Genomic DNA, 25,192 nt, shown 5'->3' on the forward strand with positions numbered 1-25,192 from the left:
AACTAGGAAGAGAAAGTAGACAGACACAATGGTCAAAGTCAAAGAAGAGAAACTTTCTTAGAGACATTCGATCGAACAGTTTGTGTGCACTATCTATGTTTCTTAAAAAAAATACCAAAATAGCACACATCTAGAAACATGTTGAGTATTAATGACCAAACTACGAGCACAGAAATTACGTAAACTGGTTTTGTATAAGTTTCCGGGTTTTACCATAGGGGGGGGAGCGGAAGCTCTGAGTTTTCTGCAGCTATAGACGCGCACAATATACAAAACAAAGATCGGAAGATCTTCTCAGAGCGACAATTATCTTTGACGACGTTCCAATTATCGTAACTAAAACCGTTAGGCACGAAGGGGATGTAGCTCAGATGGTAGAGCGCTCGCTTAGCATGCGAGAGGTACGGGATCGATACCCCGCATCTCCAATTTTTTTATTCTTCCTTCTATCATGAGCTTACATAGAAAGGCCTCTCTAAATATTTTTTGTTAGGGGCCAGTGGGCTTCTCAGAGAAAGATTAACAAATGTTCATCACTCTATTCTCCTCTACTTACATTTTAAATTGTGTTTAGACTTCCTTCGGCACTCCGACGCCGTCTCCGAAGTATAACTCTCCGCAGTAGCTAAGAAGACAAGTACCGCTGGTGAAAACCTGATTTCTCTGCTAAAATCTCCAAAAGCTTACTGTATTAGGATGATCCGCACAACAAGCACTGGTGTTCATCGCCTTCGTCTGTGTTTCCGATTCTCAAATTTCGCTAGCTACGGCGAGCGAGATCCATCATCTGCAAACCCTACTCTCGTCTCTAGAAACAAGAACAACACAATCCCGATCCCACACAGGAGCAACCCCGAACCCAAAGGCCAAGATCTCGACTTCGTCAACGTAGCTCACAGCCACCTGATTCAATCCGATTGGGACAAGCTCGAGAAGCTCTCCCACCGCTTGGACTCGTTCAGAGTCAAGAACATACTCCTCAAGATCCAGAAAGATCACGTTCTCTCCCTCGAGTTCTTCAACTGGGTGAAACACAAGAGCCCGGGCTCACACTCTCTCGACACCAACGCCATCCTCCTCCACGCTCTCACCAAGAACCGCAAGTTCAAATCCGCAGAGTCCATCCTGAGAGAGATACTACTCTCAACCAACGACTTGGATTTTCCCGCGAAGCTGTTCGATGCCTTGTTGTACTCTTACAGGGAATGCGACTCTTCGCCACGAGTGTTTGATTCGCTCTTCAAAGCCTTTGCTCATTTGAACAAGTTCAGAAACGCTACGGATGCGTTTACGCAGATGAAGGAGTACGGTTTCTTCCCGAACGTCGAGTCTTGCAACGCGTACGTGAGCTCGCTGCTCGGTCATGGGAGGGTTGATATCGCTCTGAGGTTTTACCGAGAGATGAGGCGGTGTAAGATATCACCCAACACGTACACTCTCAACATGGTTATCTCGTGTTACTGTCGGTCCGGGAAACTCGACAAGGGTGTTGAGTTGCTACAAGACATGGAGAGGTTGGGTTTTAGGGCAACAAACGTGTCGTATAATACGTTGATAGCTGGTCACTGCGAGAAAGGTCTTTTGAGTTCGGCTTGGAAGCTTAAGAACGTGATGGGGAAGAACGGGTTGCAGCCTGACGTGGTTACTTTCAACACTCTTATTCATGGGTTCTGCAGAGATGTGAAGTTGAAAGAAGCTAGTAAGCTTTTCGGCGAGATGAAAGCGGCGAACGTGGCGCCCAACACTGTCACTTACAACACTTTGATTAACGGGTACAGTCAACAGAATGATCACGAGATGGCGTATCGGTTTTATGAAGATATGGTCTTCAAAGGGATCGAGCGTGATATTTTGACGTACAATGCGTTGATCTTGGGACTGTGCAAGCAAGCTAAGACGAAGAAAGCTGCACACTTTGTCAAGGAACTGGACAAAGAGAGATTGGTGCCGAACTCGTCGACCTTCTCTGCGTTAATAATGGGACAATGCGTGAGGAGAAACGCGGACCGTGGATTTGAACTGTACAGAAGCATGATTAGGAGCGGTTGCCATCCGAATGAAGAAACATTCGATGTTTTGATCTCTGCCTTTTGTAAGAATGAGGATTTTGATGGAGCTGCTCAGGTGTTGAAGGAAATGGTCAGAAGATCAGTTCATCTTGATTCAAGGACTCTTCATCAGGTCTGCAATGGACTAGAGCATCAAGGGAAAGACCAACTTGCGAAAGAGTTGTTACAGAAGTTGGAAGCCAAAAAAGTTTCTTCAAGAACCTTTAAGTAGCTAAAAAGCACAAGGAGAAAAAAAAGATTATGTTTGTTCAGTGGAATACGAAATTGATTACTACGTCTTTAAGAATAGATACAATCTCATAAATAGTACAAGACACAATGCAAGAGTATTATGTTACAACAACAAATGAATATGCGGAAAAGTTACAACACTCCAAGAATCTCCTGTTCTTTTGGACAGAACTAAGAATATAAACAGGAAAAGAATTTACGGTTCCGGCTGTTAAGATATTGACTGAGTCACGCCCAGGAAAAGACATTATCAACAGCGAGAAGATGTGATCACATAAGTAGAAGAGAGGCAAAAACCATTGCAAAAACAGAAAGGAGAAGAGATAGAGCGAGTCTGGTTTGTCCACTAGGTGGCGGTGCAGTGGTTGATGGTGTTCCAGGAGTTGCGGTTGGGGCTTTTGCTGTAACCGGAGGTAGTGGTGGCTCAGTGACATCAGCATCTGTGAATACAGGGTTTGGAGCTTGAGCTGGAGGCAAGGCCGCAGGATTCACAACTTGTAAGAGGCCACCGGGTTGGACAGGGGCCATGTAAGGTAGCGTTTCTTTGCTGGCCAAACATATATTCCCTGCAGAAGATATAAATAAAGTCAGACATTGATGTTTAACAATTTGGTTTGGTGAGTGCAAATTTAAGGGACACTTACTTCTGTATCTTGCAGCTGTGAATGGGAACTCGGTGATGGTTCCATTTATACCGGGTCCAGTGACATACGAGTTTATCTCAACAGTTGCGTCAGAGAAGAAGTCATACGGTTGAGATATAAACTCATTCTGGAACAGTTCCACGTAAACTGGGAGCCGAGACTTCTGTAGCCTCTCCACCACATTTGTTTGCCCTGTGACGAACCCACCAACGACCGGAAAGACTGATTTTTTCACAAGGACAACAGCATTAGCGAACTTCTTAATGTCTTCGATAGCAGAGTCGAGAATATCACGGATGGTTTCTTCAACTTTGTACACAGTCTCGTACTTGCTCTGCTTCTTGAAGTCAACTAGAACCGAGCTGTTTGTTGACTGAATCATGACCTTTGTGGTTGTTCTATTGCTGTATCCAGTCTCTGTGAGTGCATCAAGAACCGCTTTGACCACGTCGAGCCCTTGCTTCTCTCTCAGGTATGCTGCATTCTGAGGGACGACAGAAGAAAAGACTTGAAGAAAATGTCCTGGTAAAATGTGAAAGACTTAAAAAGAGATATACACACGAGAGAACTTACCTCAACACTGATCAAAACACCGGAGAGAGTGGTGGAGTTCTTTGCCAAGTTCAGGAACTCAGAAAGCGAAAGAAACTTGCCAGAGTTTCTCTCGTTTGGATTCCTAAATATCTGGTATAGACTGCTGTAGGGGTTTGAAATAGCAGCTGCACAGTACGTTTGGAGAATGGGTTTATTTATTTTGCAACAAAGCAAGTTATGTAACTTCTAAAGTAGCCTGTAATTTCACTATCTTGTATCTATCTATATGTAACAAGACCAGCATATGAAGAGAGACTTACGAGTCAAGGTCTGGATCTCAGGCCATGTGAGACTAAAAGTATATATTCCATTAACTGAGCTAAACTCAGGAACACTTGTAGAACGGTTTCTGAGAGGAGATTGGGCGACCGTCGTGGTGTTCCCGAGATCGATCGAACTTAAGCAAAAAGGTTTACCGTCGCTGGACATTTGGACCGAGCAGTCGATGACATCAGCACCATCATTGATTGCCTTATCATATGCCAAGTTTGTACATCCTGGATAGTCTCCACTCGCACCGTTTTTTGATATCACAAGAAAATCCACTGAAACATGAAACCATTTAAGTCAACTACTGAAAGTCATAGCAAGAAACAAAGATAAGTTACTACTCTCATCATACCTTGTTTTGTTGCGTTTCTGGCCACGTGGGAGAAGCATTCTGAAGGACAAAGATGAAAAAAAAGCTTTGATTTCGAGTATATTCATCAATAAAGTCAAGGAGAAAGTGTTTGTATGTCTTAAAGAGTCTTTAACTTACCAACTGATGCAGATGCAGTTATGGGAAAGTCAGAGAGCACACCATCGACAGAGAAGTTGCCATTGTCCATAAAAGACAGATACTCAGACACGGGATCAAAACTGTAGTCGTGTGCGATATCGACATCATTTGCAAACCCTGACACAAACACTTCCAGCCCTGCTCTGTGAGCATCTTGAACCAAAGACGTGGCGGGAAGCAAGTACTGCTTGTCATCGAGTGGCAACACGTAAGACTTGGGGACAATGATCCCTGAAGCAAACGTCTTTACAAAAGTCAAGTTACTCAAGATAGAACCGTAGGTTCTGTTTGTCGTCGGCTCGAACTGCTCCTTCTCGAGGAACCTGAACACGAAGCTCGGTCCTTGGCGGCCGAAACGGCCAGCGATCTTCCTAAAGAAGTTGACTTCAGGGGAAGAGATGAAGTCGATGATGACAGTTCTGGAAGCTGATATCAGAAAGTTGCTCATGCTCAGATTGTGCTGAGCGTAGAAGGCATCGTGCTGAACGTTTAACCAAAAGCCTGGTGGTTTCATCTCCTTGTTTATGGTTTGGACAGTGGAGATCGTGTATCCATTAGCATCGAACTTGTCCGAACGAGATAATATACCTCGGATCACTGCAGAACAAAGAATAAGACATTTTGTGAGAAGATGCAAGAAGCATTTCACTAGTTTGAGTTGGGTGATGAAGAAGAAAGACTTACAAGAAACATTAGAGAGAGCTCTCAAGGAGAAATCGATGGTGAACCAACCAGGAGTAGGGACTCCATTAACCGGGTAAGTGGTTTGACCCTGTGGGTAAACAACTTCAACGTTTGAAGCATTGCTCATGGTTAGATCAGGGAAGCAAATCCCAGCTCCGTCTTTGGTTAATTGAAGATCACACCATAGAACAGTATCTGCTACACCTGTCTGCAACGCGAAGTTGTAAGCATCTAGGCTCGAATCTGGAAACAGTCCTGAGAACCCTCCACGAGCAATCACACGAGGAGAACGGCCTGCCAAGCAACAAAAGTTTTGAATTTTATGAAAGAACGTTCCAAGCAAGAGAGAGAGGGAAAGTGAGAGAGAGCACTCACCAGAGAGCGTCTTCCATGGAGTCTTGGGTCTTTGAGCATCGATTTGAACAGCAAGCAGCTGAATCAGAACAAGGCCACAGAGTAACAGCGAAGAAGCTCGTGACCCTCGCATTGTGGGGACTAGCTCGCCGGAGATTCGTACTAACCTGTTATTCTCTTATCGCCGGCGACTGACTTCACCGGCTTCTTTTTACAGAGAGGTTAGGTGGAGAGAGAGAGAGAGAGAAAGAGTCTAGCTGTTTCGTTTTGTGGGATTCTCGTTTATTAAAAATTAAATTAAACGAAAAAGTCTGATGATTTATTCTTACAAGTTTACAAAAGTGTATCTATCATTGAAATGATTTTTTCTAATAGAATAGTTGTAGCCTACCACAATTACGCGTAATCACGTATTTGTTTTCAGACAGTCAAGGAGCCAAGATATTTGTTGGTCGGCTTAAGCTGATCGATGTTGCTGAGCTCTTTGTTCCTCCGACTCTTTCAAGTTTCAACAGACATTTACCGATGTTAAATTACATTTAAGTAAGTACTGTATTTACTCAAATTTTGGAGAGAATATTAAAAATAGTATTTCATGTTTCAAGATAATATATGCTTTAGAATTTTTATACATATAAGTATATTAGATTTATTTTACAATTACTTATTTTTCATAAATTTTACACAATAAATTTAATAGATATATTAAATATTTTTATATACATAATTTATCATTACTACATAATAGAAATATATTAAAATATAATAAGTATATTTTTGAAAATAGTTAAACAGTATACATTATTTTATTTTATTTTATAAAACGAGTATATATTGTTTTGAGACTGAGAAAATAGTAAAGTGTTTAGTAGAATTCATGTTGTCTTTATTAATTTGTATCCAATGCAAATTAGGCTTAATTCTAGAATGGATCAAGCTTTTATGTTAGTCAATGCTTATTTTTAAAATCTGCATTTAACTTTTACTAGTAAATTTTACATAATAATGTTTGTAAATTGTGGTGTTGTAAAACATGTGTGTTTAATACAAATACTGTTTATTGAGTATTACAATAAACGTTTTGTTTATGTTTGGGACATTTTAGTTTTGCTGTAGAAACCTATAGACTAGCATGCATAACATCATTAATCATTTTAGTTTATTCTGTTTTTTATGGACCTTTCTTTGGTGTATGCATTTATTATACCGCTTTGAGTACCTGTAAAGGTCATTATTATAACCACCAATTCGCTGATATGATGAATAGTACCTTTCATGCATTGGCATTCATGTTTGATTTTGTACACACAAGTTGGTTATATTAAAAACGTTTGAAAAATTCAAAAACAGACTATTTAAACAGTATAAGATAAATTTTTCATTCCAAGTTTGAAAAGGTAAGGAAAGTATTTGTTAGATTATTAATAATAATTTTGACACGAGTCTATATATATTATATAATTCCCATAAGAAAAAACTAACCTGATCATTTTCTTGTAAAATCTACCATAAATTTTCTATATTTTTTTTTGGTCAAAAATTTTCTATATTTTATATTAATTTTTATTACGATATTACTAGTATCTCAATTCTCACCAATCATGCTCACATATCATTATTTGCAGTTAAATAAATCATAATTATAGTCCAACTATTCTTCTGAGTTATAATTTTTTTTATAAAAAATAGAGTTCTTAATTTATTAAAAACTCTTGTTTTATATTTTATTCAAATAATTTAAATTGTGAATAAATTTCAGTTACCTAGATCAGTATCGGTTTTAAGGGAAAACAATAGAAATATGTGTGCTTTGGCACTGTTTACAATAAATAAAATTTTTTTTTGTCATTTTACAAAATCTCTTAATTGGTTAATGACTAATAACGAATAAACATGAAAAGTGAAAAGTTTGATTCTTTTAAGTCATTTTTACCGATTTTTGTTATTTTTATAGCTTTAATTAGTTTTTTAATCCAAAATGTTTTGTGGTCATATTTGGATAGATTTTATTAAACGTGTTTTTATTCATAAATATGAAAGTATCTTATTTTTTTAGAGTTAAAATAATATATCAAGGTAATAATTCGGTTGAAAAGGAAAAAAATAATATACTACTATAATGCTGTAACTAATTATTGAGAAATTTACCAAAAATAGAATAAAAATTCACCATCTTTATTCATATAATATAAAATCAACATTATTTTGTTTTCATACTATAAATTTTTCATAGTTTTAGAATTGATATCTAAATAATCAAATAAATACATTTTAAAAGTATTTAAACATTTAAACGAATTAAAAATAAAATAATATATTCGATGTTTTAAGTCAACATTTCATAATATATTAATAAAAATAATATATTCAATTTTTTTTATATAATATAATTTTTTGATATAAAAATTATTATAAATAAATACATTAATAAAAAGAAATAAATATATTAATAAAAATTTAAGTAACATAAATAGCACACAAAAATTAAATATTTTATATAAATTGTACATTTAAATATATAAACAGATATTCAAAAAAAACATATATTAATAAAAATAATATATTCAATGTTTTAAGTCAACATTTCATAATATATTAATAAAATAATATATTCAATTTTTATTTTTATATAATATAATTTTTTGATATAAACAATTATTATAAATAAATACATTAATAAAAAGAAATAAATATATTAATAAAAATTTATGTAACATAAATAGCACACAAAAAATTAAATATTTTTATATACATTGTACATTTAAATCTATAAACAGATATTTCAAAAAATATAGACTAAAAAATTTAGTCAATATTCAACAATTTTAGTATATGTTAACTATTTTTATAAATTATTTAAATATCTTAATTTTTTTATTAAAAAATACGATACTTATATACTTAAATTCAATTATGGTTTAAATATATAATTTAAATTAAAAATAAAATATTCTCATGCTGCATGGACAATAATATTTATATATTCCCTTATACCCAATTTAATTTAAAATAATTATATTAATAAATATTTTAATAATAATAAAATAAATATACATATATAATTTTTAGTCGATATATGTTTGTAAATATATATATATATATATATATATATATATATATGTGCGTGTGTGTCTCTGTAAATATATAAAAAATCAAAAAAATGTTTGTAACGTTTAGGCAAAAATAAAGATTACAAATATTATAAAAATATTTTTATAATCAAATATACACGTTTTACAAAGTTACAATATTACAAATATTTTTAGAATATCTTCTGAAACTTTCTTAATTTTCGCACAAGTTAGGTTCTCTTATTCGTAGAATACACTTTCTACATTACGTAAAACCAATAAAAGAATCTCGAATACAATTTTTATCTTATATAGCCATTTAAGTAGTATCTAGATTTTGCATTCCGATAATCCTAAACTACTTAATAAAAGTAAAAATTGCATTTGTCCGGAAAGTAATTATTTTTGTAATTAGTAGAACTCACATTCTTCATATTTAGAATTTTAATTAAAAATAGATGATTTGTTCTAAAAAATAGATAAACTTGTTTAATCTGAAATTCAGTTTCTACTAATCTATTTTCCGTAGAAGAATAAATCTATTTTTATTAGAACGTAATTAAAAATTATTTATTAAATTTTCAACCAAAAAATAATACTAGTTTGTATATATGGATATTTTATCATATTTTATATTTTTTATTAGTAAAATTATTTGCTTCATTAAGTTTAAGAAGTAAAAATAGTTTTATACCAAAAAAACAGATATGCTTAATTTTGTTCTGTTTTAGCAAATTTTCCTTGAATATTTGGTTTACATCAAAACATCAAGAAGCTTTGGTCGGGGGCTCGGCGCGAGCCAAAATGAACCAAGTGGTGAATGAGTAATCAACAGCTAATGCGGGTCCCGATAACGTGGCCGTCATGACCTATCTGTAATTATACACGTGGCGAACATCTATTGGGAGTCAATCATGAAATCAGCAAAGACGCGCAAACTTGTACGATATACGTGGGGCCATTGTTTGCTGTAATAAACCACCACTTTTGAAAATCTTGTAACACATCTTCAAATAAAATAAAATTTCGATGGAAGATATCTTTTAGAATATTACATTGGAATTTATCTTTTATCGGATTTAAATATATAAATTTATCTACGCCGTACTAATTATCTCAAGCTCATAACTTAAATAAAGCTCATGTGATGTTGACCTCAATCTTGTACTTACTGTATACTGGTTTAATCGACGACCAACATACCTGGCTGTCTACAAGATTATGATACTGTCTACAGGATTATGATAATTAATTTGTTTTTTTCCCTCAATATGATTGGACCGTTACCCGGACTCTTAACGGAACACACGATTAATCTGAACGATTTATTAGTGCTTTGTAAAATAAAAAAGATATTTTGTTATGAAGTCTCATACTTAATTTAGATATCTCAACCCAAATATATTTTTATTTTAATGTGTTTTATTTGATAATTAAAGTTTTTTTTTGGTTTTTAAATTGACACTAATTAAAAATTGACAAGTGGTGTTATGGAGTTTTTATAAGTATGTCAGAATTTCTCTGCAGTGATCTCGCTTCTCTTTTTTCTCCTACACTTTATATTTTTTCTATTTTTGAGATGTTTAGATACTTCTCTACATACCATTAATAGAAGTGTTCTAAGAATACAAATGACCAAATACACAGTAAACTAGAATAGTTGTTTACTTACTAAATTTATTATCCCAAACAAAATTCCTGACAGAGAAGTGTTTTTGACCTTGAACTATCACACTTTGCGAATGTTTGTTTTGAGCATGGAGCTTCAGATTCCGTACACTACTCCTCAAATAACCCAAGTTAATCCAAGAACTCCTCTCTTTGTTACTAGAATGCCGATCAAGATATCAATCTGCTGATCATTCCAATAGCTTTTTAGCTTCAGAGCGAAAATGACACGCTTCACTTCAAGGCTGATCATGTCTTCGTAAGCCTATTGGCTATGTTTAGCTTAAGACTCATGAAGATTGTCACTGAAAGTGAACGTGCTTATCAGCTTATGCTGTGAGATAAAACATGCCCATTGTGATCTAGCAGCACTCAAACAACATCTCCCAATCTCTTTTTCTTTGACCATGATGACTTATGAGACCCCAATGTTTTATTTATTGTTTTAAGTCTTAACCCAATGCATCAGAGCCTCTCATCATATCTAAATCTTGATTACAAATTTCGTTTACTTACCTACGTATCTTGTCTTATTGTCAAACTTTACAGTAGCTAGATATTTACTCTTTCTATTAACATATCTTGTAGTGACTCATGCCTACTCTTCATTAGTTAGTACACATGGATACTCCGCTACTTTTAGATAATAAATTTTAAAACCAAACAACAAAGACACACACTGAGCATTTGTACCTATTTTCTTATAACAATAGAGAACAAGGCAGTTTCAAATTAATGTACTTTGGAAGTTTGCTTCGAAACAAACACAAATTGGGAAATAACCACCAAAAAAAAAGACTTTAAAGAAAGACCAAACGAATAAAAAAACATCATAGACAAGTTGGCATGTGAATGTAGTGTTTACATGTGAAGGATATTAATCCTTTTATAGATATTTTGGTCATCATTTATTATAAGAGATACTATTAAAGAATGAGATTTGCCAACATGTTTACAATTACATATGCATTCTGGTCGTCCATACTTGTTAAAGTAGTCTTGATGATATATAAATATTTAGATACTTGTTCCCATCAAATTACACTTTTAAAATTACATATCTTAATTAGTTCTTTTCGTAATACAGATCCACGTAAAGAGTTTCTATACTAAATAATGCGGGTTGAAAACTTGCCGCCATTGTATAACCTCTCTGCACACAGCATCTTATTTCTTATAAAGATGTGGAATTTCCCAAGCATGAGATAGGTTATCTCATTGATGGGAATTAAGTAATGAACTCTTGACATAAGTAAGCTTATCAGGGGCGGATGTATGCGTACCCTACGGGGTCACGTGCCCCCTACTGTTTTTTATTTTTTCTTGAATAACCTAGATAAATTTGTTTAAATTGTTTGTAGTTCAGTGAAGAAACACAAAAAATGCCCCCATTGAAGATTTTTTTTTTGTTATTTTAAATAGTATGCCCCCAACTAAAAACGTTTCTAAATCCGCCACTGTGTATTACAGTAACTTTATAAAATTAAGTTGGCCACAAAAGGTGGAGTGTGAAATCACACCTTAAAAGATCTTTAAAATGGGCTTAAGACCAGAGTTGACGTCAGCAGACCTATTAAGCCATATATTGTAATTTTGTTACGTAGAGATTCGATGGATGATTCATGTTTTACCTTTTAGTATTTTTTGCACCCATTTTTTCAACATCTACCGTAACGTTACAGACATGAACACCGGTACGAAGTTTCGAAGCTAGTAAAAGAATTGTTAGGCAGACATTAACTGAGACCCATTTATTAATCCCTTATATATTAAAAGAGAATCATTGTTATTTAATGCGTTGCACTACATTGGACACGTGTCAACCTCACATTGATTTTAATTTGAGTATACTGACGTGTCGGTTTCACAATCATTTGATAATTAAGACGTTCACATTCGAATTTTTTAACCCCATCGCAGAGAATTTAATGTGCTTACATTAATTTTTTTAATCAGCTTATTTTTAGTTTCTGCATTTTTAACCTTTGTATTAGTAAATTGAAATTCTCTCCGTACAACTACTGAATAATATCATTTTTGAAAAAGAGAAATTACAAAATCATTAAAATTCACATCAACTAAAATATTGGAATGAGAATGTTTTTAGAAATTGAAAGTTTTATATGTTGTCGAACTTAGCTATGGTTGAGACTTCTGTATACGAATGCAATAAATAATTATGATTGGTTATGAATTGAAAACTGATTTAAAAAACACTATACACAAAGTCGGATCTTTAATTCAGCCAAATATTGTTTTTCTTTACAGATTTTCAAAATTTAACCAAAAATTACTAGAAAAAATCAGAAAAGCTAAAAAATGAATATTCGTGAAATCGATTAAAAAAAACAGAATTCTGGTGCTGCATGTAGAGATCACATTATTTTCCACGCATATGTAACACTTTTCCCTTGATTGTATCGTGTTTTATTATATTTAACAAAAACAATTATAAGAAAATACATATTAGTGGTTATAGGCTACGTCAATTTTGCAACATGCCCAAAATATGACATAATGGCCAGCCTTTTAATTGGTATTATTAGCATATAGTCCAATAATTGTGTATGTTAAATAAGCCGAAAATATTTGTTTTAAATTTATTTTGTTTTGCTTTATATTAGTAGATGAAAGTAAGTTTGGATAAAATATTTGGATCTGTAGAACTGAACCAAACTAGATTTCAAAGTATATTAAACACAAATTAAAATTGATAAGTACCCAGACGGATCTAAAAATTTAATATTCAGATAAACATATCAGAATCTAATCCAAACTAAAATATTTTAGATACCAAAAATATCTTATATATTTAAAAAGGTTAATTATTTTAAAATTATATTTATTAGATATTCAAAAATATGAAAATATCTAAAATTACCAATATAGTCACAAATATATATATATATATATAACAGAAAATGTTCAAAATAATGAAATTTTTTTCTCAATTCAAATATTTAATTCAACTATTTTTATGTAAATTTAAATATTTAGTCTTATGTTATTCAATTTTTTATGTTTTATATTATTTTATTTTTGGACTTTTAAGATTTAAGTATATTTGAATTTTGTTAAGAAAATACATAATTAAATGGATATCTGAACTCGAATCCAAACCGAAACCGCAATGATTCTAACCAAGTCCAAACCAAAATTTGTAAATATGTAAATACAATTTAAATTTATAACTCTAAAAATCTGAAATCCGAATAGATCAACTGAATCCGAACGGATATATGAATGTACATCCCTAAAAAAAGTTATACAACAAATTTTTTAGCATAATATACAATAAATAATCTAATAAACTATGTCACTCCGCGCTGTAGCGCGGATTATTATCTAAGTAACATCATAACATGGAGTAATAAAATGCAGACAAATATGAGATGTCAAGAGAAGTGACACGTAGACAGGTGGTTACATTGTGAGGTCAGCGACCTTTGTCGAGCTGGACGCAAATCCTATCCACATGTATCGCTCATAGAGCGAGTTTAGAAAAGCCAATGACATACTCGCGCGCGTAATCTAGATAGTAAAAAAAAATCAAGCATTCGCATATAAAACTCGTTTTTATTTTCCCTCCTCCTCTATTCACGGCTTTGTTAACTGCTCACACGTAGACGTAGTAGAAAGATCGTAGCGTTCTCTCTCTCTCTCTCTCTCTGTTCTTTCGTCTTCTTGAGGTTGCTTCACGTGACGAAAGTTAAAACCTTTTTGCACATTACCCGTTTAGTTCCTCCGTCTTCGTTCATTCCCCCCCACATCGATATCGATGTCATCGTAGCCATGAAACGCTGAATTTTCCTTAAACCGAGGTTAGAGGCAAATTTACTTACATTGGGATTATCTTTTAGATTGCGTGATGGAGTCGTCTTTCTTCTTTTTATCTACCAAGAAAATGGTCGGTTAACACAGTTTTGTCTTGTTGTAATGATCACGTTTTCTTGCTTATATTAATGACAAATTTTCGAATCATTTCCTTTTTTTTTCATAGCCACAAAGATCGTTTCTTTCAATTACTCATGCGAAGTTTACGATGATACGTTTTCAGGGAGATTCGAAACTGAGGATTACATCGTGATCAAGGGGTTTTCTCAGATTCTGGTAAACGGGGGACATGTCTGGGTTCGTGGGTGTTGTGGTTTCGGATCCATGGTTACAGAGCCAGTTCACACAAGTCGAACTTCGAACTCTCAACTCCAAGGTTTCTTCTCTCTCTCTTTCATTGTTCCTCTTTTACCTTACAAGGATGAAACTTATCAATCTTTTGATAGTTTGTATCGTTGAAGAATTCAAGTGGAAACATCACCATAGAAGACCTCCCTCCTCTATTGTCAAAGTTCAAGGCAATTAGTTCAACTTTTAAGGAGGATGAAATCAGAGAGATACTTCAAGAATTGGGTTCTGATACAAGCACTGATGTGGAGTTTGAAGAGTTTCTCAAGGTAATTAATGTTGAGACCACTATGAATGTGATATTGATGGATGGTTTTGGATTTGATCATATATATATAATGATATGTACAGATATATCTCAACTTACAAGGTAAAGCAGCTGAGAAATCTGGTGGACACTCATCCTCCTTTCTCAAAGCTAGCACCACCACACTTCTTCACACTATAAACCAGTCGGAGAAGGCTTCTTTTGTCCAGCACATCAACAGATACCTCGGGGATGACCCCTTTTTGAAGCACTTCCTTCCTCTTGATCCTGATTCTAATCACTTGTATGAACTTGTGAAAGATGGTGTACTTCTTTGGTATGTATGGTGTGCACATTCATATGTTATCTCATCTGCTTTCTCTACCTTTTGACTCGTGATCTCTCCTAGTGCAGTAAGCTCATAAATGTAGCAGTTCCAGGGACAATAGATGAACGAGCCATCAACACCAAGAGGGTACTTAATCCTTGGGAGAGAAATGAGAATCACACCCTTTGTCTCAACTCTGCCAAAGCTGTTGGATGCACTCTTGTTAATATTGGCACACAGGACCTGGCTGAAGGACGGGTATGTTTTCTCTGCTCACACACATCAATCACTCTAACTTATACTGAACTACTGGCTAAGCAGTGTTCTGACCAGGGAGGTTTATGATGTTTTACAGCCTCACCTAGTGCTTGGATTGATTTCACAACTCATAAAGGTCTACACTTATCCACCTATCTATCTGACTTCTGCTTTCTGTACTAACTGCTAAGTTATTAAACTAAACAAATGTTCTTAACTGCAGATTCAACTGCTGGCTGATCTCAACTTAAAGAAGACGCCTCAGCTTGTTGAGTTGCTTGAGGACAGCGATGTAAATCGAGCTACCAATCACATTAACCTCACTTATCCACGTCTTGTAAGTTATAGGTGTGACAACAAGTTTATCTCTGTTTCAGGATGTTGAGGAGCTGCTTAGATTACCCCCTGAGAAAGTCTTGCTGAAATGGATGAACTTCCATCTCAAGAAAGGTGGTTACAAGAAAACCGTCTCAAACTTTTCTTCAGATTTGAAGGTTGTTTTTCTACAAATCCTCTACTTAGGCGGATTCAAGATTGTACTGTACCTGCCACTGTTATTTCCAACACGTGTTTTTGGTTAATGTTGCAGGATGCACAAGCCTATGCTTACCTGCTCAATGTTCTCGCACCTGAACACTGTGACCCGGCTACACTAGATGCAAAGGATCCTCTTGAAAGGGCTGAACTAGTTCTCTGTCATGCAGAGAGAATGGGCTGCAAACGATACTTGACTGCTGAAGAGATTGTTGAAGGATCTCCAACTTTGAATCTCGCTTTTGTGGCACAAATATTCCATGAAAGGTTTGTATTATATATGTCTATGCACTTGGTTCTACTTTAACCGTCTGTACCTGTTGCAGGAATGGTCTAAGTACGGATGGTAAGTATTCGTTTGCGGAGATGATGACAGAAGACGTACAGACTTGTAGAGATGAACGATGCTACCGGCTATGGATCAACAGCCTGGGGATTGACAGTTATGTCAACAATGTGTTTGAAGATGTTAGAGATGGGTAAATCTTTATGTTTTCCTTTTTCTTTAGTAGAGGCAACCCAACCTGTGGAAGTTAAAAATGAAAAAAGGGATCAGTCAAGGTACTATTTGCATGCAGATGGATACTTCTGGAAGTTCTAGACAAGGTCTCTCCTGGATCAGTCAACTGGAAACATGCTTCCAAACCGCCTATTAAGATGCCATTTAGAAAAGTAGAGAACTGCAATCAAGTCGTGAGGATTGGGAAAGAGCTGAACTTCTCGCTCGTTAATGTAGCTGGAAACGACATAGTCCAAGGGAATAAGAAGCTCATTCTTGGTAATCATCATTACTCTAGAGATCCCTATGTTTCTGTTTATTTTTCTAGCAAGAAGATTATGGTTTGTCTCTCAGGTCTCTTATGGCAGTTGATGAGGTTCCATATGCTCCAACTTCTCAAGAGTCTGAGGTCGAGGACACGAGGTAAAGATATGACTGATGCAGATATCCTCAGCTGGGCTAACCGGAAGGTAAGAACCATGGGGAGAAAATCTCAGATCGAGAGCTTCAAGGTACACCTCTCTTTATATCAACTTCAAAACAGTACACTTAGTACTATTGTCACGTTTCTAGTGAATCAAAATCAAAATCAAAATAAAAATCAAAATCAAAAATCTTCAGGACAAGAGTCTATCGAACGGGCTATTCTTCCTAGACCTTCTATGGGCGGTTGAGCCAAGAGTTGTTAACTGGAATCTTGTCACCAAGGGTGAAACAGGTTCACTACTAGATTCTAGCTACTTTCTCTGTTTACACCAGAATCAAAGCTTATTTCGGTTTATGTGATTGTTGAAACGTGAAGATGAAGAGAAGAGGTTGAATGCTACGTACATAGTCAGCGTTGCAAGAAAGCTTGGATGTTCTGTTTTCTTGTTGCCTGAAGATATCGTGGAGGTAAATAACCTCGGTCTATAATGTATTCTCTGGTACTTAACTTTAGTAGAGTTAATGATGGTGTTTGGGATGATGTTGTGACAGGTGAATCATAAGATGATCCTGATATTAACGGCGAGTATAATGTACTGGAGTCTTCAGAAACGCTCAGCGGAGAGTTTGGATTCGTCGTCGAGTCAGAGCACAACCACGACGTGCACCACCACAAGCACAGACGCGTCTCCTGCTCCGTCTGTCACGGGAGAGGACGAAGTTTCCTCATTGAGCGGCGAAGTCTCGAGCTTGGCTGTTGATGACAGCGAGGCTGATGCGGTTTCAGACATCACCACTGTCTCAGAGGAGACACCCAACGAATAGATAGAGAGACTGTCAAAGAGAGACAACTATACTCTTGGCGAGAGCAAAGTAGCTTTGTTATAATACTTACCTACTCTTGAGAGATCTGTATGTGTTTTGTATACGTGTTGTTTGCCTTTACAAATAAATGAGAAACGAGATGTCTAGGTTCCATGCTACTAGACATGTCTAAAGAAAATAAAATGCTGGACTTAAGGGTTTGCATGTACCTTGTGTAACAAACCATCGAGACGATTACTTGATTCGTGCCATTGGGGAGCTCTAGCCTCTAGCCACTGATTAGGGTAATGAAAGCAAGTTTCTGACCACTGTGGTTAAGTGTGTTTGTATAAAAATACATCATTTATTTATGGTAACTACATGGTTAACTTTTCATATTGTTTCGAAATTTAACCGTTGTTTAACATAATCCCGGTTTGCTTCTACCTCGATTAGGGAGGTAAGGTTACAAAAACACCCCCGCGGTTCGATACGACATCGTGGGGAGTTACAAAGTTAAACCGCCAAGCAATTAAACCTTCTTTTGGAAATAGAGTCTCTCTGTGCCTTAGGCTCTCCAGCCTCCTCGGCATCGGAAGCGTAACATATATAAGAAGAAAGAAAAACTTATAGAAAGAGAGGCAAAGATAGGTTTCATCCACAATTTCAACGCGTCTTAGATAACGTTGATTATTGATTCAGCAGCAATCATCTCTTCATTGTAACACAATCTAGGGTTCCAGGTACAAATTTTTGGGATATTTATCTATTTCAATTGCACACTATTCTTGTTCCTATCAAGATGTCCATGCACACTAATATTGGTTTTTGTTTGAATGGAGGGAACACATAAATTGAAAAAGACGTAGCTAACACTCTTATAGAAGTTACTAGATGCTATTTTTGTTCTTCCTTGATGCTTACGGTTGCGTAAAGCATTGTTGATGCATGAGAGCACTAAAAGATTAGAAGTATGATACTGTGTCTTTCTACTTCTTGATTTCATGAAATTGTTTAGGATTTTCCTTTTTTCTTATTGCTTTTTCCTAGAGAGTTCTTACTTATAAATAAGATTTATAGGCTTTTGTCAGAGAAGTTTTACTCTTGTTTCTGTTTCGATTATTATCTCTAAAGAGAATACTTGTTAACATATATTCTCATCAGGTATGGGCAGTACTGAGGCTGTTTCAAAACCAGTTATGCACGACGAAGACGATGATGATAATAAGCCTCTAGTGTTCAAGAAAAGTTTTGTTAAGGATGGAGACCAATCACACAGAAAACCGTTTGATATCAATGGAGATTCTGAGGATGGTAGACCTTTGCGTTCCATAATATCCATGACGCAAGAACAAGAGATCAATGGCAACACAACTTTGGATGAGTCTGATGATGATGAAGCTCCAATATCGTCAAGGTTACAAAAGAAGAAGCATGTCAGTGAAAAGCCAAAGGTTTCTGGCAAGAGACTTGTGGAGAAGGACAGTTATGAAGATCAATCTTCCATGAAAAAGCACAAGGCATCCTCTTCAACCGCAAAACAAGATTCTATGAATTTAGGTGAAAAGAGGAAGGCTGTGGTATCACCTAACGACACTGATGATGAAGATGATGATGATGTTCCAATTGCCAAGAGAATCAAGGCAGACTCTTCCTCCAACAATAAAACCCCACCTACAAAGCCTAAAGTAACAAAACAGAGTTCTACTGCATCATCTAAGAAGCTGAAAGTGACAAGAGTAGCTTCTCCTCCGCCCAAGAAAAGGAGCAAAAGATCCAGAAAAGACTCTGAGTATGCACAGTGGACTACCTTGGTGCACAATGGTGTCACTTTTCCACCAACTTATCAACCTCATGGGACTAAGATTTTTTATAAGGGAAAACCAGTCAGCTTATCTCCTGAGCAAGAAGAGGTCATCATCCCTCACTCCCTTCCCTATTTTTTTTTTTAAAGATCAGCTTCACTAATCACTCTGCTGATGATTTGCTACCTTTTTAGGTTGCAACGATGTTTGCTGTGATGAGAGAGACAGACTATTATAACAAACCTATATTTAGGAAGAATTTCTGGAATGACTGGAGAAAACTACTTGGCAAGAAACATGTGATACAGAAGCTAGATGATTGTGACTTCACCCCAATATATGAGTGGCATTTGGAAAAGAAGCAGGTAAACAAGTCAAAGCACTTTTCTAAGTTTTTCAGTTTATATGACTGCATTGATGTTAATTACATCTCAAAGCGTCTTCCATTTGATAATGTGCAGAAGAATAAAGATTCAAAAGAGAAAAAACCGGAGCAGGGAGAGAAGTATATGTGGGCTATTGTAGACGGTGTCAAGGAGAAAGTAAGTTTTCAAATGTTCTCCATCTTTTGGGACAAGGCTTACTTACTGTGATGGTTGTGTCTCTCTCTTTCAGATTGGGAACTCTATGGTTGAGCCTCCTGGGTTATTCAGAGGCCGGGGAGAACATCCTAAGGTTCTTTTCTGCATGCATGTTTCATAAAGAACTTTGCATTTTGTTGGGTTTAAGGTGGTCTTTCATGAACAAGTCTATGATCTAACTTTTTTCAGATGGGAAAGTTCAAAAGGCGTATACATCCTCATGACGTCACGCTAAACATAGGGAAAGATGCTCCTATCCCTGAATGCCCCATTCCTGGTGAAAGGTGGAATTCTAACTTTAGTCTCTGGAAAGTGATGTAGTCTCGTGTGATAACAATGTGACTTGGTTTTGCAGATGGAAAGAAATAAAGCATGATAACACAGTCATATGGATAGCAAGCTGGAATGATCCTATTAACCCCAAAAGAGACAAGTATATTAATCTGGGAGATAGCAGTTCTCAGAAAGGCCAAAGCGACAAGAAGAAGTACGAGAAAGCCAGGAAGCTTAAGGTATAATGTAGTCCAGATTCCTTCTACAGAGACATAACAGCTACTTAACTTTCTCTTTTTTTTTTGTTCTGTCTCTGTTTCAGGACCACATAGAAAGTATAAGAGAAACTTACACCAAGAACTTTACTTCTAAAGATGTTTCAAAGCGTCAGATAGCCGTGGCTACCTATCTCATTGATAAATTGGCACTTAGAGCTGGTAATGATAAGGTAATAATACGTTAATGGTTTTTTCAAGTAATGACTAACAAGTATGCAGAACAATTCTTAATTCTTTTTTTTTCCACTTGTTCTGGACAGGATGATGATGAGGCAGACACTGTTGGTTGTTGTACGTTAAAAGTAGACAATGTGGAGTGCATTCATCCAAATCAGTTAAAGGTATTAATAATTAGATCTTGAAAGTGTTGATGCTGGGCTTCATGTGGTTTGATCTTGACAGACTTTGTGTTTGTTTTCGTTTCCAATGTGTGTTTAGTTTGACTTCCTTGGTAAAGATTCAATCAGATATGAGAATACGGTTGAAGTTGAGTCTCCTGTTTACAAAGCCATTGGACAGTTCAAGGCTGGTGAGTTTATACATGGATTTGAGTTTGTGTTAAATCCTTTCACATGGTTTTCTACTAAATAAGTTGGTTTACCTTTTCTATCATCATCATGGATGCAGGTAAATCAAATTCAGACGATCTTTTTGATGAGATAGACGCAAGCAAACTAAACGATCATCTTAAGGAGCTTATGCCTGGACTCACAGCTAAAGTATTCCGTACATACAATGCATCCATCACCCTGGACAAAACGGTAATGATTGAAACCATGTGCCCCTCTGTTGTTGTTTAACTTCCAAAGTGTCTTAATCTGATTGTTCTTGTGACAGTTGCGTCGAGAAACCAAAGATGGTGGTGATGTCAACCAGAAAAAAGTAGTTTATGATCAAGCAAACAAGGAGGTGAGATTGATTGCCCAAGTTCTAGTGATTTTCTCTAGTTACTTTAAAGCAAAACAATGATTGAGTATTATCTTTTGTTGATTCTTGCAGGTGGCCATAATCTGTAATCACCAGCGTACTGTTTCAAAGTCTCACGGTGCACAAGTTAAGAAACTGAAAGACAAAATAGATGAACTCAAGGTAAAAAAAACTCCTTATACATGATTCTGAATAACCAATAATATGTTAACTTTAGGAAGTTGTCTTAATCTTCCAATGGATTTTATTTCATCACAGGAGGGTCTTAAACAACTTAGAACCAATCTCAAGAGGGCTAAAAAGGGAGAAGCTCCATTAGAGGGTTCAGATGGAAAGAAAACGAGAAACATAACTCCAGAAGCGTAAATATAACAAAACCTCTTCCAATCACTTACACAAGATACTTTTAAAACTAGATTTGGCTCTCTTTGAAACTGTGATGTTAAAATTAATGGCAGGTGGGAGAAGAAGATAGCTCAACAGAAGATGAAGGCAGAGAAGATGGAAAGAGACATGCAGACAAAGGAGGACTTGAAAACTGTGGCACTTGGCACGTCTAAGATTAATTACATGGATCCTAGGATCACAGTTGCGTGGTGCAAACGTAATGAAGTACCCATTGAAAAGGTAAAAAAATAACAATATTGATGTTAATTACTTGTGGGGTAGTAAAATGAAAAAGAAACGGGTGAGTAAAGAACGTTTAATGGAAATATGCAGATGTTCACCAAAGCTCTTCGGGAGAAATTTACGTGGGCAATGGACGTGGAACCTGACTTCAGATTCTAACATGCAGTAGCCGCAGCTTAAAGAGTTTCTTATACTCTACTAGTTTATATTCATTACGAATCTCTATGAAATTGTTGATTAAGAATGTTTCTATATAACTTAACCAATATAAAAAGATTTGTTACTTGTTTGATAAGAAAACATGATCCAGTTAATGTTAAAAAGGAGTTATGGTAAACATTGAGTGCTGGATCTTCAATTGCAGAGCACATTCTTATGAAACTAGAAAATGAAAGCCATGACAAAATATGAGCCTACAATCAATCAGTTTTTGCCTTTGAATTGTCTCATTGCTCCTTTTTTCTGTGACAACTCATTCAAGCTTCTTCTCCAACCAATCAAACCTATAAAATCTACTTACCTATCATATATACCCACCAGTGAAAGATTCACATAATAAACCACACCAGGCTTAAAGATTTATTCCGCAGAATTTTGAATCAGATTTTATAATCAAAGGCAATCGAAAGAGAATAAGATAAAACAGAGACATGTATTGTGAAATGATAACTGATACAATGCAACTTAAGAGATGGTGGGATATCTCTGCCCCTGACCCTGACCCTGATGCTTATCATGAACCCACCGAAACTCTCTGATCAGTGGATGTTGCGTGCGTGCGTGGAGTTTTACGGAAAAAGTAGCGCGACTTCATTATACACGGGCCGGGCCTTATAGAATTAGATTGGCCCAAATGACAGTGTGGGAATGGGTTCGGAGCGTCCATTTCAAGACATTCAGGGCCGAATATAGAATTTTAGAAAAGAAGTGGGGTGGTTTTGAATAAAACATAGAACTTTAGGGAAGGAGAGAGAAAATACCCACCCCTCCTGCGGAGAGAGAGAGAAGCAGCTCTCCCGGGAAGAAAGATGACCTAACTACACCACTCTTACACTCTGTTCCAGATTTTTTATTCCTTCTTTCGAGAAAGTTTTGGTTGATTTCATCTTAAGGAAGTAACGATCGAATTGAGGAGATAAGAGGAAGGTGAAGAGGAAAAATAGGGAATTGAAATGTCAGAGCTAGACAAGCAGATAGAGCAGCTGAAACGCTGCGAACCATTGAGCGAATCGGAGGTGAAGTCTCTTTGCCTCAAAGCCATGGAGATCCTCGTTGAAGAGAGTAACGTTCAAAGAGTCGACGCTCCCGTCACCGTAAGAGAATACCTTCTCGCTTTTTTTTTTTCTCGATCTAGGATTGAAAGTGGAATTAAATTCTGATAGAATTAAATAAATAGGAATGGTTGAGTGAGAGAAGAGTAAGATACCATTTATGTTCCTATGATTTGCTGAATTTTTGTTTTTTTTTTTTAATTTATGTGAACTGGGAGTATAGCTATGTGGGGACATACATGGGCAGTTCTATGACATGATGGAGCTTTTCAAAGTTGGGGGTGATTGCCCTAAGACCAACTACTTGTTTCTTGGTGATTTTGTTGATCGTGGTTACTACTCTGTTGAGACCTTTCTACTTCTACTCGCCCTCAAGGTAAATGAAGGCTGTTTGTTTTCATTAGTCCCTCTCTCTCTCTCTTGTGTTTTAGAATCACTAAAGAGGGTTGATTTTGATGTATTCTCAGGTTAGGTATCCAGACCGTATAACTCTCATCAGAGGAAACCACGAGAGCAGGCAAATCACACAGGTTGCGTGAATCCTGTCTCTCATTGACAATTGTGTTTTGTGTATATATTGAGAGTGTTTAACACAGTCTGCTTTTAGCAGGTTTATGGATTTTATGATGAGTGTTTGCGTAAATATGGCTCTGTTAATGTCTGGAGATACTGCACCGACATTTTTGACTACATGAGGTATTTCACTCACACCATTCTCTGTGTTTCTGTTTTTTTTTTTTTTTTTTTTGGGGGTGATCTCTTACTCTAAACTTATGTGTCTCTTTTTTATACGTTCAATAGTCTTTCAGCTGTTGTTGAAAACAAGATATTCTGTGTTCATGGCGGTCTCTCTCCAGCTATTATTACTCTTGATCAGGTTGTTATAAGATATCTCTCTCTCTCTCTCTCTCTCTCTCTCTCTCTCTCTCTCTCTCTCTCTCTCTCTCTCTCTCTCTCTCTCTCTCTCTCTACTGATATATAGTTCAGAAGTTTCAACTGTGAATGAGTTAACTGACGAACCCATATACATTTATTGCCAGATCAGGACAATTGACCGGAAGCAAGAAGTGCCACATGATGGTGCCATGTGTGACCTCCTATGGTCTGATCCTGAAGATATTGTTGATGGCTGGGGATTGAGTCCACGTGGTGCTGGATTCCTTTTTGGCGGCAGTGTTGTCTCCTCGTTTAACCACACAAACAACATTGACTACATAGCTCGAGCCCATCAGCTTGTTATGGAGGGTTACAAATGGATGTTCGATAGCCAGATTGTGACTGTCTGGTCAGCCCCAAATTACTGTTACAGGTTAAAAAATAAGATACTCAGAACCCATTTTATATCAGTCTATGTGTGTGTGTATCTTCCTCCCTTTTTTAGCTTGATCTTTGCATTTAACTCCTTTTTCAATTATGCTCCAGGTGCGGTAATGTGGCTTCGATTCTAGAGCTTGACGAGAATCTAAACAAAGAGTTCCGTGTGTTCGAGGCAGCGCAGCAGGTTTGGACCCTTTTAGTAAAAAAATATATTGCTTACTATGAGCAGTTCAGTAAAGTGGCATACTCTAAATGGCAGGACTCGAGAGGGCCTCCCGCTAAAAAACCTGCCCCTGATTACTTCCTATAAGGGGCAGAACTTTGACAACCCTACTACTTCCGAAGTAGAACTGAGGAAGAGAATCACAGCTCGTTCAAGAGTCTGTGTCACAGTGCAGACAGAAGAAGTCTATGCGATACACAGGCGAGATCTATTTAAGTCACACTGGGGTTGTTTGAAAAAAAGTTACTGTTGTTTCCGGATTTTACTTGTAATGGTAGTTAAAGAGTATTGTGTGTGATGGTAGTTAAAAATGAGTGTGTTTATGTCATAATTTCAAGTTTTGTAATTTCATAAGAAAAGACCTCAAAAACATTTTTGAAGCCCAACAGTCATTTCAATAGAGAGTTTCACATGACCCGTTTGGGACCATTTGACAGGTTCTGGCTGTTGGTATGAGTTCATGCTTGGATTATTGTTGTTGTTTGGAACTTGCCAAAAATATTACCATAATCC

The 25,192-nt window shown here is 36.2% G+C and overlaps 5 protein-coding genes across 7 annotated transcripts; 4 read left to right on the forward strand and 1 right to left on the reverse strand.

The window, feature by feature from the left end:
* Positions 1-218: 218 nt before the first annotated feature.
* LOC130508069 (pentatricopeptide repeat-containing protein At4g26680, mitochondrial-like) lies at positions 219-2,355 on the forward strand. Its single transcript, XM_057003268.1, has one exon. It carries the CDS (start codon positions 697-699, stop codon positions 2,278-2,280), a length of 1,584 nt encoding a protein of 527 aa, XP_056859248.1. The 5' UTR covers positions 219-696; the 3' UTR covers positions 2,281-2,355.
* LOC108842375 (glycerophosphodiester phosphodiesterase GDPDL3) lies at positions 2,348-5,656 on the reverse strand. Its single transcript, XM_018615270.2, has 8 exons — positions 5,379-5,656; positions 5,004-5,297; positions 4,299-4,916; positions 4,161-4,199; positions 3,799-4,083; positions 3,518-3,663; positions 2,945-3,428; positions 2,348-2,866 (listed from the first exon to the last, which is right to left on the reverse strand). The coding sequence occupies exons 1-8, from the start codon at positions 5,488-5,490 to the stop codon at positions 2,571-2,573; spliced, it is 2,274 nt and encodes a 757-aa protein (XP_018470772.2). The 5' UTR covers positions 5,491-5,656; the 3' UTR covers positions 2,348-2,570.
* An 8,036-nt stretch (positions 5,657-13,692) lies between these two features.
* Positions 13,693-17,770, forward strand: LOC108821749 (fimbrin-1). 3 transcript variants are annotated; one of them, XM_018594744.2, is made up of 15 exons: positions 13,693-13,917; positions 14,154-14,306; positions 14,377-14,547; positions 14,630-14,862; positions 14,940-15,111; positions 15,209-15,247; positions 15,335-15,403; positions 15,489-15,605; positions 15,701-15,912; positions 15,972-16,124; positions 16,224-16,423; positions 16,499-16,656; positions 16,766-16,862; positions 16,947-17,038; positions 17,123-17,770. In XM_018594744.2, the coding sequence occupies exons 2-15, from the start codon at positions 14,220-14,222 to the stop codon at positions 17,393-17,395; spliced, it is 2,073 nt and encodes a 690-aa protein (XP_018450246.1). In that variant the 5' UTR covers positions 13,693-13,917; positions 14,154-14,219; the 3' UTR covers positions 17,396-17,770. The 3 variants fall into 3 exon arrangements, with proteins under 3 accessions (XP_018450246.1, XP_018450252.1, XP_056859250.1); XM_018594750.2 differs by having other exon boundaries at positions 14,392-14,547; XM_057003270.1 differs by lacking the exon at positions 13,693-13,917 and having other exon boundaries at positions 14,083-14,306.
* A 192-nt stretch (positions 17,771-17,962) lies between these two features.
* On the forward strand, positions 17,963-22,189 carry LOC108841046 (DNA topoisomerase 1 alpha). The gene is made up of 16 exons (XM_018613830.2): positions 17,963-18,117; positions 18,539-19,287; positions 19,374-19,544; positions 19,641-19,721; positions 19,795-19,854; positions 19,950-20,044; positions 20,116-20,272; positions 20,356-20,481; positions 20,572-20,652; positions 20,750-20,840; positions 20,939-21,072; positions 21,149-21,220; positions 21,311-21,400; positions 21,497-21,600; positions 21,697-21,865; positions 21,959-22,189. Exons 2-16 carry the CDS (start codon positions 18,541-18,543, stop codon positions 22,025-22,027), a joined length of 2,247 nt encoding a protein of 748 aa, XP_018469332.2. The 5' UTR covers positions 17,963-18,117; positions 18,539-18,540; the 3' UTR covers positions 22,028-22,189.
* A 642-nt stretch (positions 22,190-22,831) lies between these two features.
* LOC108818835 (serine/threonine-protein phosphatase PP-X isozyme 1) lies at positions 22,832-25,108 on the forward strand. The gene is made up of 8 exons (XM_057003271.1): positions 22,832-23,181; positions 23,363-23,515; positions 23,607-23,669; positions 23,750-23,835; positions 23,941-24,016; positions 24,180-24,448; positions 24,562-24,640; positions 24,716-25,108. The coding sequence occupies exons 1-8, from the start codon at positions 23,041-23,043 to the stop codon at positions 24,764-24,766; spliced, it is 918 nt and encodes a 305-aa protein (XP_056859251.1). The 5' UTR covers positions 22,832-23,040; the 3' UTR covers positions 24,767-25,108.
* The last annotated feature ends 84 nt before the right edge of the window (positions 25,109-25,192 follow it).

Source organism: Raphanus sativus, chromosome 2, assembly GCF_000801105.2.
Source record: "Raphanus sativus cultivar WK10039 chromosome 2, ASM80110v3, whole genome shotgun sequence".
Lineage (NCBI taxonomy): Eukaryota > Viridiplantae > Streptophyta > Magnoliopsida > Brassicales > Brassicaceae > Raphanus > Raphanus sativus.

What these genes read in the sequence shown, in the direction of transcription:
- LOC130508069 (XM_057003268.1), top strand. Translation starts at nt 697, where the DNA reads ATGATCCGCACAACAAGCACTGGTGTTCATCGCCTTCGTCTGTGTTTC.
- LOC108818835 (XM_057003271.1), top strand. Translation starts at nt 23,041, where the DNA reads ATGTCAGAGCTAGACAAGCAGATAGAGCAGCTGAAACGCTGCGAACCA. An exon ending in CTATTATTACTCTTGATCAG is followed by an intron (nt 24,017 to 24,179) that starts GTTGTTATAAGA and finishes ATTTATTGCCAG; the next exon opens with ATCAGGACAATTGACCGGAA. An exon ending in TGTTCGAGGCAGCGCAGCAG is followed by an intron (nt 24,641 to 24,715) that starts GTTTGGACCCTT and finishes TCTAAATGGCAG; the next exon opens with GACTCGAGAGGGCCTCCCGC.
- LOC108821749 (XM_018594744.2), top strand. Translation starts at nt 14,220, where the DNA reads ATGTCTGGGTTCGTGGGTGTTGTGGTTTCGGATCCATGGTTACAGAGC. An exon ending in AGGACCTGGCTGAAGGACGG is followed by an intron (nt 15,112 to 15,208) that starts GTATGTTTTCTC and finishes GATGTTTTACAG; the next exon opens with CCTCACCTAGTGCTTGGATT. An exon ending in TGTCACCAAGGGTGAAACAG is followed by an intron (nt 16,863 to 16,946) that starts GTTCACTACTAG and finishes TGAAACGTGAAG; the next exon opens with ATGAAGAGAAGAGGTTGAAT.
- LOC108841046 (XM_018613830.2), top strand. Translation starts at nt 18,541, where the DNA reads ATGGGCAGTACTGAGGCTGTTTCAAAACCAGTTATGCACGACGAAGAC. An exon ending in TAGACGGTGTCAAGGAGAAA is followed by an intron (nt 19,722 to 19,794) that starts GTAAGTTTTCAA and finishes TCTCTCTTTCAG; the next exon opens with ATTGGGAACTCTATGGTTGA. An exon ending in ATGAAGTACCCATTGAAAAG is followed by an intron (nt 21,866 to 21,958) that starts GTAAAAAAATAA and finishes GGAAATATGCAG; the next exon opens with ATGTTCACCAAAGCTCTTCG.
- LOC108842375 (XM_018615270.2), bottom strand. Translation starts at nt 5,490, where the DNA reads ATGCGAGGGTCACGAGCTTCTTCGCTGTTACTCTGTGGCCTTGTTCTG. An exon ending in TCCATGGAAGACGCTCTCTG is followed by an intron (nt 5,298 to 5,378) that starts GTGAGTGCTCTC and finishes GTTGCTTGGCAG; the next exon opens with GCCGTTCTCCTCGTGTGATT. An exon ending in GTGTTTTGATCAGTGTTGAG is followed by an intron (nt 3,429 to 3,517) that starts GTAAGTTCTCTC and finishes GTCGTCCCTCAG; the next exon opens with AATGCAGCATACCTGAGAGA.